Raw genomic sequence first — 16832 nt, forward strand, 5'->3', positions numbered from 1 at the left:
TGATTCATTTTAAGTCTTCTAATTGAATTACTTGGCTTAAATTGACTATTTTTCCTAAAGTTCTAAAATTGTACGGTGTAACAGTATACACTTACCTAGTTAGATCCAACAAAGTCGCTTGCCAAATAGTCTATACGTAGCTGCGGGTAAAAGATCGGAGTATCTAGAGGTAATGTTAGAAGTATGTCACAGGGATGTACAGGTTAAAGCAGAAAAGAAAAAAGCCTAGCCAATTCATTGGAACAGTTCGGGATCCATTCGTCCATGCCCGGCGAATCAAAGTTTTAAAAGGGGTTGCTTCAGCTCACTCGTTTTTCTTTCCTAATTCTACACTGTATAGTAGCAAGTTAAATGATCACGTTGCAATAAACTACATAGTCTTGTTGATCCAGCTCGTTCAGAGCGACGGAGATACGAAATAGAGTTTACAAACAAAACTTTCATTACACATAGAATTGGAAAACAGAAGCGCTCTGAATTAGATTCGGACATGCATTAGAGTTAAAAATGTTTAATACATTTATGGCGCATGATATGGCATCAAATTATGTTTTAATGTAATATGAAATTGTATGAACATTTCCGATCGATATTTTAACATTTTTCATGCTTTTTCAGACAATATTTAACCCCTTCGCTTATTGCGATGCTCATAGATACTGTTTAACTTCATCTACACTCTTATACATAAGAAAATTCCACCTAAATCCATACTAACCAGTGACACTAAGGACAATAGCAAAGATTGATGAGAGTAATAAACCTCAACAAATATTTAAAGCTCACGAGAATCTTCACAATGATCCTACACGCTCGTACTGAAAGTAATTGTGGTGATTGAAATCTGTGCAGAACGACGTCGCGTCAATTGGAGTACTGGGCTTGCTTCTTCAACTGTTGAAATCAATTTCTAACTCGCCGCCATTCCCCGCCGGCCCCAACTGAATTAGATCGTATTAATGGCGGACTTAGCTATCGCAACTTGGACCGCTCGCTCGCCATTTTGTTAGTGTTGCAATTTGTTGGAGAGTACTACAGTTAGTATTTCGTATAAGTATGTAAGTGTAACTTAGATAAATTTAATAAAAAAAACTCAAATCTACTAGTGTTTTCATGTAAGTATTATTACGTATCTTACGCTTGTATTCTTTAATTCATTAAGTATTCCTTAAGAATTTCCGAAATATACCTATACGCGAAATGATATTTTATTTGTGCAAAAAATGTCGATGTACATATATACACATCGTCATTTTTTACGTAACTTCATTACGTGGACTGTATACAGAACAAAGTCATTGACGTAGACTAGAAAATATAATATAAATTTACTAGTTATATTTTCAACGAAAAAAGCACATGAATATTCATTTTGCATATAGTTAATCTAGTTTTAGTACAACCTTTGTGTGAATTAATCAAATTCTAAACTGAAATACATAGTAGGATCCAATTTCTAACCCGACTCCATTCCCCGCCGATTGCTTCCAACTTAATGGTAGACTTTGCTATCGCAAGCTGGACCATTTGCTAACCGCCTTGTTAGACTATTGGTTTATTCAACATTTGATACTGTTCCCCAGCTTTGATAGGTACTCCATTTAAATTTGATCGATGCTCTATTAATTCGAGCCATAAGATACATTGAAAGTTATCCAACGCTTATAAAAAGATAGGACTACAATAGACGACGCTTTATAACATCCCCGAGGTATAAATCTGTAAGTAAAAGACTTTACAATCCATTAAGCAATAAAGCAGTTACGCTTGATAAAATTTAACATTTTTGTTCGTTCAATAACGACGTTTAAGATATTACACATACCTACTAATACTAAGTTACCACAACAGACGAATTCTCATTTGGTTGCAGAACGTTTGCTTGTTTACGTCCACTTTCGGGTATCGAATTTGCGGACTTTATCCTCTTGCAACACTAGATCTATGTGTTTACTTTAGCGTCCGACTGTCCCGGCTTGCGAGATATGTGGGCTGCTCAATTTCATCTCAGTTTGGCGGCTATTTGAACAACATCAGCAATTTGTGTTCGAAACCGCACAGTGCTGTGTTTGTGCCACAATCCGCTGTGACAAGATATTGCACCCCATCGTTCACTGACAAACATCCACTGCGAAGTTTCAAGAGTTACCTACCAAGTTATTTTAAACGACGCAAGACAAAACACAGCTCATGCGATTGAAGATTTATGATACGAAATAAAACAAAAATTGGTATGTGAGTATAAACCTTTGTGCGCGTTTAAAGTTAAACTTCTTTGATGTCGTGGTGTATATTGCGATTGCGAATATAAACATACGCTGGTAGATTTAAGACATTTTATACATACTTATATTATAATATGTGAAAATTTGAATGTAGATTAAATAATTCAAACCTTTTGTTTCGAGGGCGGTGTGACATCATTATATAGTCGATTTAAACTTGTTTGTACAGAAGAAAGTGCAAATGTTCTTATTATTAAGCCATTTAAATCCAGGCAACATTGCTTAAACACTGGATCAAAATATTATGTCACGGAAATTGAACTAAGTACTTGTCGACCAAAGCGTATGAATTTCTTGTTAAAGCTCTTACAAATTAACTTACAAAATAAATAGAAATTGGCCTTTTAGTTCTACGTGAAAAGCATCGATAAGATCAAGTCTAGTAAGAAACCGCAGGAAAGTTGCCAGAATGCGATTAAGGAGTGGATTTGTCGCAGCCGAAATGTCCATGTGAATGGCACTCGAATTGGCTTCATAATCAGCGTTCTTTCCTTGTGAGCAATCAGGACATGTAAAGTCGATTTATTTTTACGATAGAGAAACATTGAAATGCAAATTTTCACATTGCAAGTCTCAAACGAGCTCACATCGCGCCCGGTTTGTTAACGAGCACATGTGTATTGGTACTGTTTTAGACTATCAAACTAGCAATTCTTGTGTATCGATTTTCTGTTCATTTGGCTACGTTGTTTCTTTAATGTCTTCATTTACACTTCATTGTAAATTTACTAATTATAATGTAGCGTCGTAGGCCCTGGGCGTTAGATGAGCAGTTATTTGTGTTTTTGACATAAATTGGTAGAAGACTTTTTATATTAATTTACCTTTAATTTCTTTTTCCACTTATACTTTAACTACTAAAACTAAGATTTCTTGTGGGATAAATAGTAATATAACAGTTACAATACAATAGACATTACCAATAAACAGTATAATACTAGGTAATATCTAAAAATATGTAGATGTTAAGCAAAAGGCTACAAGTAGGTAAATACCAGACGCGATTATATAACTGTTTCAACAATTAAGCAATGTTATTAGTGCTATGTAACAAAACGTAGTTCACCTCACTCCATTGTATAAAATCCCTAATTAATCTTTTTGTAAAATCTCACAGGAGATCATAAGTTAAATATGGGATAAAGGGACTATTGTTGTATTGTAACTTGAGAGGGCAACACGGTTAATCCGTAGCCGCCCAAACAAATTAGGAACAACATTAATATATCCTCTGTATCCGGCAAGTTCCCCGCAATAAGCAGAATGTATTAGTGTTATTTATCTTAGCCGGAGCGCCAACAAAGTTTTAATTGCAAGCGCCGATACAATTTGCGTACAAATGAATTTATTCCCTGAATCCATAGTGCATTCGTCCGCGGTGCGCGGTAGATGCGGCGCGGGGGGCGGCGCGAGCGCGGATTATTATCCGCGTGTGTAGAGCCGCTAATTGCGGGTAACGACGAGCCGCCGCGCGCCGCGCCGCCGCGCCGCCTCCCGCGCCCGCTGCAGCGCGCCAGCGCTCTCCGCACGCAATCAACGCTCGCGTTTCGATCATTCCAATTTACAATACAACACCTCCATACATTACTCATTTAATAGATGCCTTTACTGCCTTTTACGATACTTACGAGAACAAATCATACACCACGATAACTAACTGGCACCTGACAGCTGCGTGTAATTCCCAAGGCAGTACTACCTAACAAGCTGAATATAATAAAAACCAACAAAGTAACATTCGGTTCAGGCTAGCGGAACTGGCACAGCAGTCAGTATTCGGCCAAACAAAAGGGTGATAGCGGTACGTGCGTAAATCAAACGTCGCACAATAACAGAGCCTCCCGCGACCGCCCGACTCCTCTCCACCGTCCCTCCTGGTGGCGAACCGCCCGCTCCTATAACCGACGGTCGGCTCTCATAAATCTGCCATACTGAGATGTGTTCGATGCCGGTCAAATATGTGACGGACCCACGCCATCGATATCTATGCCAGTGGGTTTTCAATACGGGCGTGTGTTGATTCTATTAAAACCAGATGCCCGCCGATCGTGGCTTATTGCTTCCTATTATCCAATATTGCTATCCTTTTATATCGTTTTTCTTTTTATTGTACGAAAATATTACAATCTTGGAGATGCAAATTGTAATGTATTACGTATTACACAGAACTAATATTAAGTTTAACGTTCCTACGAAGTGTTCAATTGCGAATATACTGTGAATATATTAGTCGTGCGGGTTTCAGGAACGGCACTGTAGGGGGATTACACTTCTCGTTCGAATGGTACGATACCATCGCACTTTGCTCCATTCGCTGCAATTAACGCAGCACAATGACCATATAAATCTCTCCTGAATGCTGTGTTCATTGTATAGTCAACTATAGAGTACAGACGTGTTGGTCGGCGGGTGTCTGGTCGTTTATATAGAATGCAAATTGCTTTCATGTTGTACGGAAAAACTATTAGCGCTAACGCCTTCTGGGTAAGATTGAAAGAAAGAGATAAAACTAAATTAGTGGGTTTCAGCGAAGAAAAGGATCCGAGTCGTTCCGACTAATCTCACCTATACGTCTTGAGCCGACGAACAAACAAGCCGCGAGCTGAGATTACGCTTCAAATAAATCAATGTTACGACGCGTTAAAATATTTAAGCTCACGATTAATGCTGGGCGCGAATGCTCGACTTATCGAACCGAACCGCGCTTCGTCTCGGCGCAGCTGCTGGGTTTGCAATGATCGTCAGATTCCACGGCGTATTAATCAGTACAATCCGAGATAAATTTTGGCAACAAATTACCAAGAACAATCCCGAATTAAATTTTCGTTGGCCCATAAAGTTGCGTAACTAATGGCATTCCATGCCCTTACACGAACAATATATCAAAGACGTAAAACGTGACAAAAATATCTTAAGCATCCAACTTCGCGAATGAATGTGTAATACCCGCGGATGATTAACCGGAAGCTTATCACAGTGTTATGTATGACAGAACTGCTATCGAAGTTTTACAAGGGCTCGTTAGGGCGGCTGTAACGATAACCGCAGGAGATAACTGTTTCTAATCAGACATAATGACACGGCGCCGCCACCCGCGAGTTCACTGTCAGGGGTGTCAGTTACGCCAGCTTCTGCCGCCGGTGTCGGTTTAACTAATTTTAGAAATATTCCATTTTTTTTAATAACCTTACATTAAGTTTTCATTAGGACAATGATAATAAAGTATATACTTATTTCTACTATTCGGCAAACACTAATATATTTTTTCTGTAATGGAAAAAATAACAAGTGTCTTGACAGACACTCAAAGGGGACACAAAAAGATGCAAATAAGAAAAATTAAATATAATAGAACTTTGAACGATTGCAAATTATGCTACTTCGCGGGATCTCCTTCTGCACAACACTTGCTACTTTTGATATAACGATATACTGGCGGAAGTAATAAAATAAAACGATTTTACATCTCCAGGGGGAGAGGAACGTTTTTGTCGAATGGGAAAAGTCGCGAGCGACTTCTCATTCCGCGATAAAATCGGGAAACGTTTTACGACAATCTTCTATTCGATTACCATTAAACAACAATCTTAAAAAACTTTTTTCACAATGTTGATCTAAAATTATGGCTTTTCTTCGGAGGTAGTTTAGACGGAAATAAAATGAAGATTAATTAGATGTTACAGCATAAAAATATATTGTTAAAGTTGTAGGCTTTAGATAATGCGTCATGCCTATTACTTATTATAGTATACCTTATATAAAAATCTATTCTGTAAATTTTGAAGTTTACTCAAAGACAAGTTTAGTTTCCATTAGAGTCCGTGTAGTTCAATATACTTGCTATTTAAAATGTATAGAAATAAATAAATAATTACACACTAAAATTAAAGTTGCTCTTTTCAAAATAACAACTAACTTCTAAGTCCACAACCAACATAGGAAAATGCAAAACCCACATTTCATCTTTCAAAATAATTATATCTATACTATTGAAAAACAATATTGTACACCCAACTATCCAACTTGCAGCATAAATAAAATATTTTGGTCGGATTGGAGATGACCGCGATCTAGTCCTCGTCATATAATGAGCTGGTCACGTAGGCGCATTTCGTATTATTTCCCTAGGACGGGCCACGTGACGCGAATGCCGCCGTCGCGCTGCGGACCCAGGCCTCCTCGGACCCTCCGCAAATAAACCGCTTCACGCACGACTGACCGCCGGAGATTCATTATTCTATCCAAGGCTTGCTCCCCGACTCATAAAATATACAATTTCCCTAAATGTTTTAAATTTTGAACTAACTGATTGTATTGGTACGACTGAGTTGACATGTGTGGATGTGAAGTCACCGTATGTGAGCATGATGAAAACGCGAATCCTATTCAACTAACGAAATGTGTCATGACTGGGACACTGTTTGAATAAAAATGATTTTCCATGGACATCGCGTCGCATCAGCGAGTCAGGTAGACAATGCCAAAATTCGAAGTGGTAAGAATTGTAATATTCAGCTACAAAATAAATACATACATGGACCCTAATTCTACGTTTCTTTTAAAAGATTATGGTGGCTAATCTAATAATTATGCTCGGTACATAGCTACACGACTAAAGAAATCCGTCGACAAAAAAACACGAGGATAGGTATATATAGAACTATTAGATCTTCAAACTGGCGACCCTTCCTCGGCAAAAGGCAAAAAGTATAACAAAACGTCTTACACACTGGTAGACTGATTACTTAAACACTTTACCCGGTCTTAAGTACCTACTAAGGGTTTATCAAATTCTTATTGTCTCCTTTAGGTAGACAATCATTCCTAAAAGGGGGACTCGTATCCCTTAACTGAACGCTATTCTATATTACAATAAATTCCTTAATAAAATAAGATACATATTCATTTCCCAGGCCAAATTAGACAAAATGTTCTTTTAGCCAAATGTGAGCACGTGGTACGAACTAATAAAGACGTCACATGAGACGCTCTTTCGGACCACGACATTAGGCGCGTAGCAGTTTATTGTGCGCCAGGCTCGCTCATAACTACCCATTTTCCTAGGGATAATGACGGACAACAAGCGACGTTATGTTTATTTCAAAGTCCACAAAATAAAGGTCTTATGTAGATACGTGCGGCTCGAATATTATCACAACTCTGTAGGTATCCGGTACGAGTACATGTACGCGTTATTCGGGCGTATTCATTATAAAGTACCGCATTTTTCGTGTTGTTGGTTTGTTTACTTATACAAGCATATTTTATTACGAGCCATAAAACACGAAAGTATCCACCGAGTTATTGCTAATACAAAGGCGAAGGCAAAAAATACGTATCTTTCGCAAGTTTAGGTAACCCATACATATTATAAATATACCTTGGATTTCCTCGTAGTGCTGCATGGTGGAGCGCGTTGAAGCCATTGTTGTTCGTCAGGGTCATGTCTGCTCCGTGGTCCAGAAGCAACGTTAGCATATCATCACGTTTCTTAGAAATAGCGTCATGCAGTGGTGTATCGCCTTCAGAGTCCTGAAAAGAATTAAATATATATCAGTATATCCACGTACCGCCCTAAATAAATACACACAGGATATGTTGAGCTAAAGAACTTTGGGGTGTATAAGATATTTCACCGGTGCGTATAGGCTCGCGGGTTGAATGAGGTGGCAGCTGCGCTGAAAACATTAGATTTTGAATTATACAACGAAGCCCGTCTGGAGCATCGCGACAATTTTCTAAAACATCAAACCGCCCGAATGAATAATTGAGGCGGCGGAGAAGGCGTTTAGGGCGTGGATTATGGAGACTTGCATAATTTATAAGCGTCTCGAAGTAGTTAAGACGAGCGGTGTAAGGCGAGCGGCGAGCAAGGTCGTGGTGGGATGCTCTGTACGGAGCTGGAGCTGATCTAGAATGGTGTCGAGCTTCACAATATAGGGCGAACGGCGCAAAAAGCGCGGCTACCGTCATTATCATAATCACAGGAGCTACGTGCCGCGGCGGCGCGGCCCAAGCCGTTTCGCTTTGTGAGCGTGCATTAAGAGAGCTGAGCGTTGTGCTCTGTCATTCCACAATTAATTTGCAAAGGACCGGGAGATGAGTGATTTTCTTTCTGGAGTAGCACTTACAAAAATTAAATTTTAAAATTAAATCATATTTAAATAAACGTAACAATGTTTATAGGCAAATTATATTAACTTATTTTTATTTAAAAAGATAAAATTGCCAGAATATTTATAGATTCTTTTCAGAACGTTTGACGTCAATATCGTTTGAGATATTTTAGATCAGAACTCATAATACTTTGAGTTTGTTTAAGTTCGTATTCAATAACTCCTACTTATTTTATAAAACGCGTAGCAAAATTTTAGAACGATACTTTTTATTTATCAGTTATTATACCTACCTACTCGCTATTTACGCATCTGCAATATAGGTAATGCACCAAAACAACTTTAAGTTGAAAATCTAACCTAGATTTAGCGATTTAACTGATTTGCGAAGTGATTGCAGTAATAAATGCATGAGCCGCTATCGCTGAACTGAAATAATCAATTAGCGGTAAAGAATTAGTTGCGCTGAGCCGGCACGCGACACCGGCTATATCAACGGCTGTAATTCAGTGTAAGCTCGACCAGAGACGCAGTAATTCCGTACAGAATACCAGCATTCAATATTAATCCCATTGGCATATAGATGGCCATTACAGCCTGTAATTCATGACGGCAATATCGTTTGCTTTACAAGCTAATACTAATTATTTAATTGCTTTAAGTCCGCCGCTGATTGGATCACCGGTAATTACAATCGACAATTGTCAATAGTTGCTTACACCTAGTAAGTGTTAACCACAGATGTACGCCGCCTAAACGTGTATAAATTAACAATTCATATGCGCATATGATTTGATTTAATCAATCAAATCTAATTACAAACACAATATACAATGAAAAATATAATTCAGTAGCGAGGTTTGCATTTCATTAGTACATTATGTTTTGTGACTTTTTTGTATAAAACAAAATAAAACTAAGAATGGATATCCTTATCTTTTTCAAAAAGCGGTTTCTTCCACAAACAAGTAATTAGCCTAGAAAACCAGGACATACAAAATAAAAATAACACATCGGCTAACAAACATAATAAAGTACTGAAGATGTTTTCACCAGTTTCTTAATTCACACGTTTTCGTGATCATCAACGTAAAATAAATATTATACGAATAAGAAAAAACCTGACGACATTTTCTTTTCAAAGGTGCAATTGCGGCTTTTGGTAAGCATCTAAGGCGGGAATAAGTGTTGAGGCGAAATAAGAAATTTGATTTACGTGGCAATATTCTCAGGTGCAGCGTTGGCTGCACGACGCCGTCGCCGACACGTATGAGTGTCCTATATCGTTATATCTTAGTATTACACTACGTATCGTTTTTACGATGCAGAATGACGTAAAATATAACAAGGAAAGTAAGTCTTAAACGTCACGTGAGATTTTGTAAAGAACTCAACCACAGCAATGTTTTGTAACGTTTTATTGACAACACAGTTTTAGGTTTAAGAAAGTTTTAGATTTAAGATGAAAATATTATTTTGTGTTGTACAAGTTAGAAACTTATATTTGTTGAGAGTCTTAATTATTAAGGAAACAAGTCGTAATTTATTGCCTCCGGAAAAGCAAAACGAAATTAAAAATTACAAACAAGAATTACTCCCCCAAGACACAATAGAACAATGAGACATGGTTTAATCTTAACTACCTACTACAAACTACCACTAAAAGTCCAATAATTTGCCAATCCTATAAGCATTCTTGCTTTTGCTAGTTGCTGAAACCAGAAACGTAGGCTTTAACTTGTTCTATGGAACCCAATGTAGTTATTAATCTGATAAAAATTAAATAATAAAACAAAGGGGGCAAACCGGGTGACCCTTGCAGAGACCCTAATATAAGAAAAATATAAACAACCGGCCGGTGGTAGGACAATAACAATACAAAACAACAACGTAATTACTCAAAGATAAGATACGCGTCGGAAAGTGGTCGACCCTAAAGCGAAGGGCGGGTCGCGAGGGCGCGCCGAGTCGCCGGCGATGTCACGGTTGATAGCCAGTATCAAACTTAGTCCTAATTTAGTATTTATCTTAATTAAAGTGACTTTTGCACACAAAACAGAGTAATAAAACATAATATTGAACGAAACGAAATGTTATATAATTTTCTTCTAACATGTTTTGAAAATCTTACAATATAATTGTACTTCTAATCTGCGCGTCATCGCTGAAAATAATCAATACTTTAGAAAGAATATTGAAAACACAATGTGTCATATTTCTATTTTTCGCGAACCGAATCCAAAGAGGATCGTGATTGTCCGGAAGTTTATCTAACTCTAGGAGAAAATTCTCATCTCTCACAGAACAAATACAAAGGGGACGGCTTGGAAGTGTTTTTAGAAACTACATAAGTCGGATTTTGACACGTAGCAGTTATTACAACAGCTGAGACTATTTGGTTTATATGAAACTCTGAATACAAATGGCACTGCAATACACGTATATTATTGGGTAAAACTTAAGACAATATTACGAGGGAAAATTATATAAATTGATATATCTGACTTAGTATTTGTTAGTATAGCGGCTACAATAATGCACACTTTGAAAATAAAATAAAGTGTCTATGTATTACGATTCAGGAGATAGTCTCCTGTGTCGGGCGGTTAGACATGCAGACCTTTTTAAAATTTGTACGTGATACGGAACCCTAAAAATATTATATTCTACCCAAGAACCCAATACTACGAATATGTGTTAAATCCTAGGATTTTTTTATTAAATTTTCACGAAATAGAATTTCCTCCGTTTCCTCGCACGTTCTACTCTAAATACAGCTGGCAACGCGGCGGCAAACGTGACTCAAACAGTTCCATTTTAATTTGGCTGCCTTTCGAACTTACTGTTAAAGAATGGTCGTGAGGCAAATATATGTGGAATACATACATCCATTTTCACACCCAATACTGATTTAAAATCTTTTGTACAATGTTATTTCGATTCCGTTCAATGTTGAATAGATAGTAGAATATCGTAAAAAGTGTAAGCAAAGCTTTAAAATGTTAAATGATCCTCAAGAATACTTTAAAATTATGGCGTATGAATATAGTAAAAATCGTAAGCGAAGCTTAATAATGTTGAAATCGTCCTCAAAAAATACTTCAGAGCAAAATAATGCACAGTTATTTAGCTCGAGAGCAAAACCAGCTTAATGCAATTTAATGAATCAGCCGGTTCATGGAAGACAAATACTTTTAACGGAAGTCCGTGTTCGATAGCATTGAGGCGCAGCTCCATCATTGACGAGGCAGAAAGAAACAGCTAATTGTTTAATTCCAAACCATTACATCTAGTATTACGGGAGGATTATTCACGGGCCATATAGCGCGGCAACAGAGCGCTGCCGACGCCGGGCGCCGCCACCACCCGACGCCGCGCCCGCCCGCCGCCCGGCCGCCCGCCCGGACGCCCGCCCGGACGCGCTTTTCACGCGCGGGCTTACCTACCGACGCTGTTTTTATTTATTTTTATGGTTACACTATTTTTATTGAAGGGACACGAAGGGATTGATATCCTTATCATATTACTGGGAAGGATATTTATCTCTTGCGAATACAACTGTGAAATTAACCGGTTAACATGCAAGTCACTACTTTAAAAACAGGTTTATTTATTTATGCGTTCTTTATTTATTGTTTCTATTAAATAGATAGTTTTTAAATGAATGTCTTCCTTTGTGTATGAAAAGTATATAGAATTAGGATTTGCCAAACAGTGTATTTTATATTAATAGAGTCAAGCGATTCACTCAGTAAATACTTGTTGTATTTAAATGTATTTATAGTGAATTGTATAGGGCATATTTGTGTTACGGCTATATCTATAAAATCAATATTCTCAATAATAGTGGTTCACCACAATCGAGTTTATTCGAACAAATGTTAAATGCTGACACTGAGGTTGATAAAATATACTCGATTTATTATTCGTTGCATATTCGCTTAGATAAATATAATTCGGCTTAATAAACAAGTCAAAAACCACAACAACATCATAAATAATAACATTTATCAATCGGTTGAAAGCAAAATTAAATCCATTCAAATTTCATAAGCGGCATTCATAAAATTCACAGGCATCAACAACGACAACAACAGAAAATATATTGGTTTTATCGTTGCATGGAAATTTGCCAAATACAAACGGTTCAGGGAATGTAATTTTAAATTTATAGAATATCGGGAAAGATAAAATATTAATTGATTGTCCAAACTAAATTAATGAGTCTGTTATAAACTAAGTGGATAAATTTAAATACTCGTGTCGATGGCGTTTATCTTGTTGGCTTAACGATGAATAATACAAATAGTTTATAAAAACACACCCATCGACCATTTCTACCTTGATTTATCTCTCTGGGATACTTACCTGCTATAATTATAATATATTTAAGGGACAATTTTGATACAAGCAAACTTGACTAATAATGACGTCATCAGGAACGAATTCAAATGATTTGCTTATAAATGTAAAAAATCTTAGACAACATTATTTTATTCATATCTAACACAATTCCACGTGAATACTTACGAGTACTCGTACTAAGTTCTTGAATTAATCAACCAATTAGTACAGCAATTTGCGTCGAAGACTCGGCTGTATCAGTCTAGTATTGTGGTCTTGTGCTAACTGATTGCGTTTCGTCTACCTGTACCTACAGATATCTAAAGGAAGCGAATATTGACTATATTACGGTTTAGGAAAACGATTGATGTTATTTTATTATTCTTTCGGTGTTCCACTTTGTTACTAATTTGTAGTATTAATTCACATCCTTATAATATCATTATTGGTTTGAGAAGTAGTTATGGTTAAAGACCATTTTCTTGATATAAAATCCATCAGAATCTTGTAGTAAATTCTCAGTCATATAAAATTAGGTTTGCCAGTGGAATCCAACTTAGCTTTATTTTGAAAATAATGTATACTCTTACACTGTTGTATTGTAATTATATTGTTGTAAATAGTATATTTTTCTTTATTGTACTACTACTACACACACTAAATTGAATATAGCTCTACTTAAGCATAAAAAATACCACTCTTATATTCTAGACCTCTATCTCTTAGTAGATATATTCCTCTTGTTATTGTTAAGCACACAATACAATAAACTAACACTGGAAGCGATAACTTAAGCGTATTAATCCGACAATCCGTATCGATTGGCTCAATGATGGCAGCTATCAATGAGTTGCTTGTACGTACAGTGGCTCTGCGCTGGTGTTGCGCCTTCATCTCGGTCGTGATTGATTGTGCGGAAATAATCCTCCCCGCCTATGCGTATGGATTTACATAGTGTGTTTGATGAAACAACGGTGAACAATACTGAACTGAACGCATAGATGTGGGATGAATATGAGTTTTTTTATTTCTAGCAGAAAACTATTTATAGTCTAAATTATTTTTAGTAAAGGTAATTTTCATTGTTCGTTTATATTTTTTAGCATTTGAGCTTACCAACGCGGCTAAGCCTATCCATGCACTCAACAAATATTTTTTTTTATTTATCTTCAAAGAAACGTACACAATTATTATATTTTAAGATGAAAAATAGGCATCAACAAGTCAAATCGGTTGATTTAAATGCGATCCTCATTAAAATTATTGTAGCCCTTTCCCAACCCTGCGGACATATAAAAATTAAAAAAATACATTGAATAGGTTACCATTATACAAATAAGTTTATGAGGCTAGAAAATAATTAGTCAATTTGAGTTTAGAAGGTAAACTACTCGTAATAATATATATAAACCCAAAAACACTTCAATAGAAAAATTACACAAAAATTTATCGTTTCCGCCCTTCGTAGGGCATCAAGTAGTCATTCACGGTTGTTATAACATGTAACGAACGATAATAATCGTACTCGGGCCCTTTTGGTATGTTTAATAACACTTGATAGTAGGGTTGGACGGCAGGCTGTATCTCCACCCGTCCGAACTGATGCGTCGTAAACTATGCTTCTACTTCTATACACAATTTGTAGTGTGGAGAGATCCATGCAAGTTTTTTTAATACTAGACATAAAACAAATGAACGTGCAGCTCATAAGTACCTAGATAGAAAGTGACCATACTAAACATAAAAGTAAATAAACATGCAGTCCATAAGTAGATAAGAAGTGGCCTTTGCCGCTCATGGACATCTGTTGTCAACCCTGAATAGGATTGGACTCATACCTATATTCGGCTACAAATTCTTTGCTACCCCTGAAGACTAAGTTGGAACACCTCTTGTAACTATGCTCTTCCCATCAACATCGACATTCCCTTCGGAACACAAAACACTGCTATTAAAAGGCAAATCTAGGCTGTAGTGTATCCGGAGTCAAACCACTTAAATCTAGTGCCAAAAACCGATTAGATTATGATTGCAACACAGCAAACGGTTAAAGACATAATCATTAGAAATAAAGTAGGTCGTTTCACAAATACCGCAGTCCATTAGTGCTCAATATCTCAAGCACGCAGTTCTTTGTTATTCTGCTGGAGCGCAGTAGCGTTGAGCGCTTTGCTTTAGATATTGGAAAACGGTAATGTACTCGGCGAGATTTAGTGCTGAGCGCCCGCCCCGACTCCGGCTCACACCCTCGCACTGTCGTCGTCTGCAATTTAGGATTTTAAATTTTGATTTAAGACGGACTTCGTGCTCCTTGCAGAGCTGTACTATAATATTGAATGTAGGTTCTATAATCTTAAGTATGATCCTTAGTGATATTCACATTGAAATAATACCTATTTAGACTGGATCCGTATAACGAATGCTTAATATTTATATGCCTTTGTTTTAGGCCTATTTACATATTGGAGGTACAGAGGCTTGTTTATATGTTAAGTAAACATAATCTTGAAAAACCACTGGACCTGGTCTAATATTTATTCGAGGAAAGCTTTATTACCTCCATATAAATAAGGTACATTATATAAATAAAAAGCTTCATTACTTCGAATGTACGTAGATACACATATTATTACGAAATGTTTTTTTCCTAATTTCACACAAGTGGAAAAGCTAGTATCATATACTGCTGCTTTTATGCTACTTCTAAGTATAATGTGGCAATTTTGTAATTATTATGCTCCAATTAATAAAGATTGTGAGGTTCGTTAGTTGGTAAAGAATGCCGCAGGGTTCTTTTGCTATCTTGAAGGCTCTCATCTCTCGCAAGAATTCTTAGAGCGGTCATTAGACCGGCACTGAGACCAAATCTTTGCTCAATTTGCGACCACTAGCATAAATTGCCTCAGTTACTAGCACCACTTTCAGACATTTTTATACTTCAAACTTTATTCATATAATGGCGCTAGTCCATTATAGTAATAGCGAATAATTCATGTTTTTTGAGAATATTTTTATGAATTCGAAGTCTTTGGATAATACCGTTTCTTTTTCTTATATTGCAATGAGAGTTACCTACAAATAACTATAAGACCACGTCCACGAAAGTATATGTATAATGACATTATTTACAATCGATAATAATGAAGAGCTTTGTTATTCATCCATCGTAACGATAGCTTGCTTTAAAAAAATTAAAGATTTGTATAAATTGTTCTTCATTCAATAGATTTTATAAATATCTAGCTGACCCGGCAAATGTTGTGGTGCCATATAAATAAAAAAAATGTTAAAGTTGAACAACCCTTATCACTTAGCGGTATGAAAAATAGATAGCCGATTCTCAGACCTACTGAATATAAAATTTGGTCAAAATCGATAAAGCCATTTCGGAGGTACAGTTACTATCATTGTGACACGATAATTTTTATATATAAGATAATATTGTTAAAACATAAACAAAACTTAGACCTACGTTTAATAAAAATAATAATATTATTAAAACATAAACAAAACCTAGAACTACGTTTAAAGTTTAAATATTTCTTCGAAACCAGAACGTTATTAAAAGATTAAAACAATCTTACGTAAGGCTACAATTCCATTGTACATCACACGACAATTAACTGACAGGAGCAGGACAGCGACAGCCATTAGTGCTGGTAGCAAAACTGAAGGAAATATCGTTACAAAGGAATTAGACCGCCCTCTCCCACGTAGCTTACAGGATAATTCCCACGTATGGAGAGAACATAAAAAATCTCGCCCCGCAAGCACCCACGTTAATTAACTATAGGGACGAAGCTGGAATAAGCGGACGGGACAAAAGACGCCGGATAAAGTCCTAAAAGGAAATAATCATAATTGTTGTGCGACCACACTGCAGCATCTTTTGCCAAAACTAGAGGGGGAGGATATTTGTAATTTAAAATTTGTATCGTTATCAACGCATATATATTTATAACAAAATAATAAAAAGTAGACTGGCGGCATGAGATTAATTCGAATTTAAGTTAGAAGAATTGAATGCGAAAAAATCCAAGACGGCTAAGCTTCTCAACTTATGAATTTAATATTAGGTCTTAAGAAT

The 16832-nt window shown here is 36.5% G+C and overlaps 1 protein-coding gene across 1 annotated transcript in view; it reads right to left on the reverse strand.

Annotated features, from left to right (window-relative positions):
* The window catches only part of mib1 (E3 ubiquitin-protein ligase mind bomb 1), a 190567-nt gene that overhangs the window by 135708 nt on the left and 38027 nt on the right, over positions 1–16832 (reverse strand). The window contains exon 11 of the mRNA XM_073080657.1: positions 7666–7817. Within this exon, the coding sequence (XP_072936758.1) occupies positions 7666–7817 (152 nt within the window). The remainder of the gene's footprint in view (positions 1–7665; positions 7818–16832) is intronic.

This window comes from Epargyreus clarus, unplaced genomic scaffold (assembly GCF_041222505.1).
Source record: "Epargyreus clarus isolate Ecla_fem2 unplaced genomic scaffold, WU_Ecla_fem_2.2 ptg000015l, whole genome shotgun sequence".
NCBI lineage: Eukaryota > Metazoa > Arthropoda > Insecta > Lepidoptera > Hesperiidae > Epargyreus > Epargyreus clarus.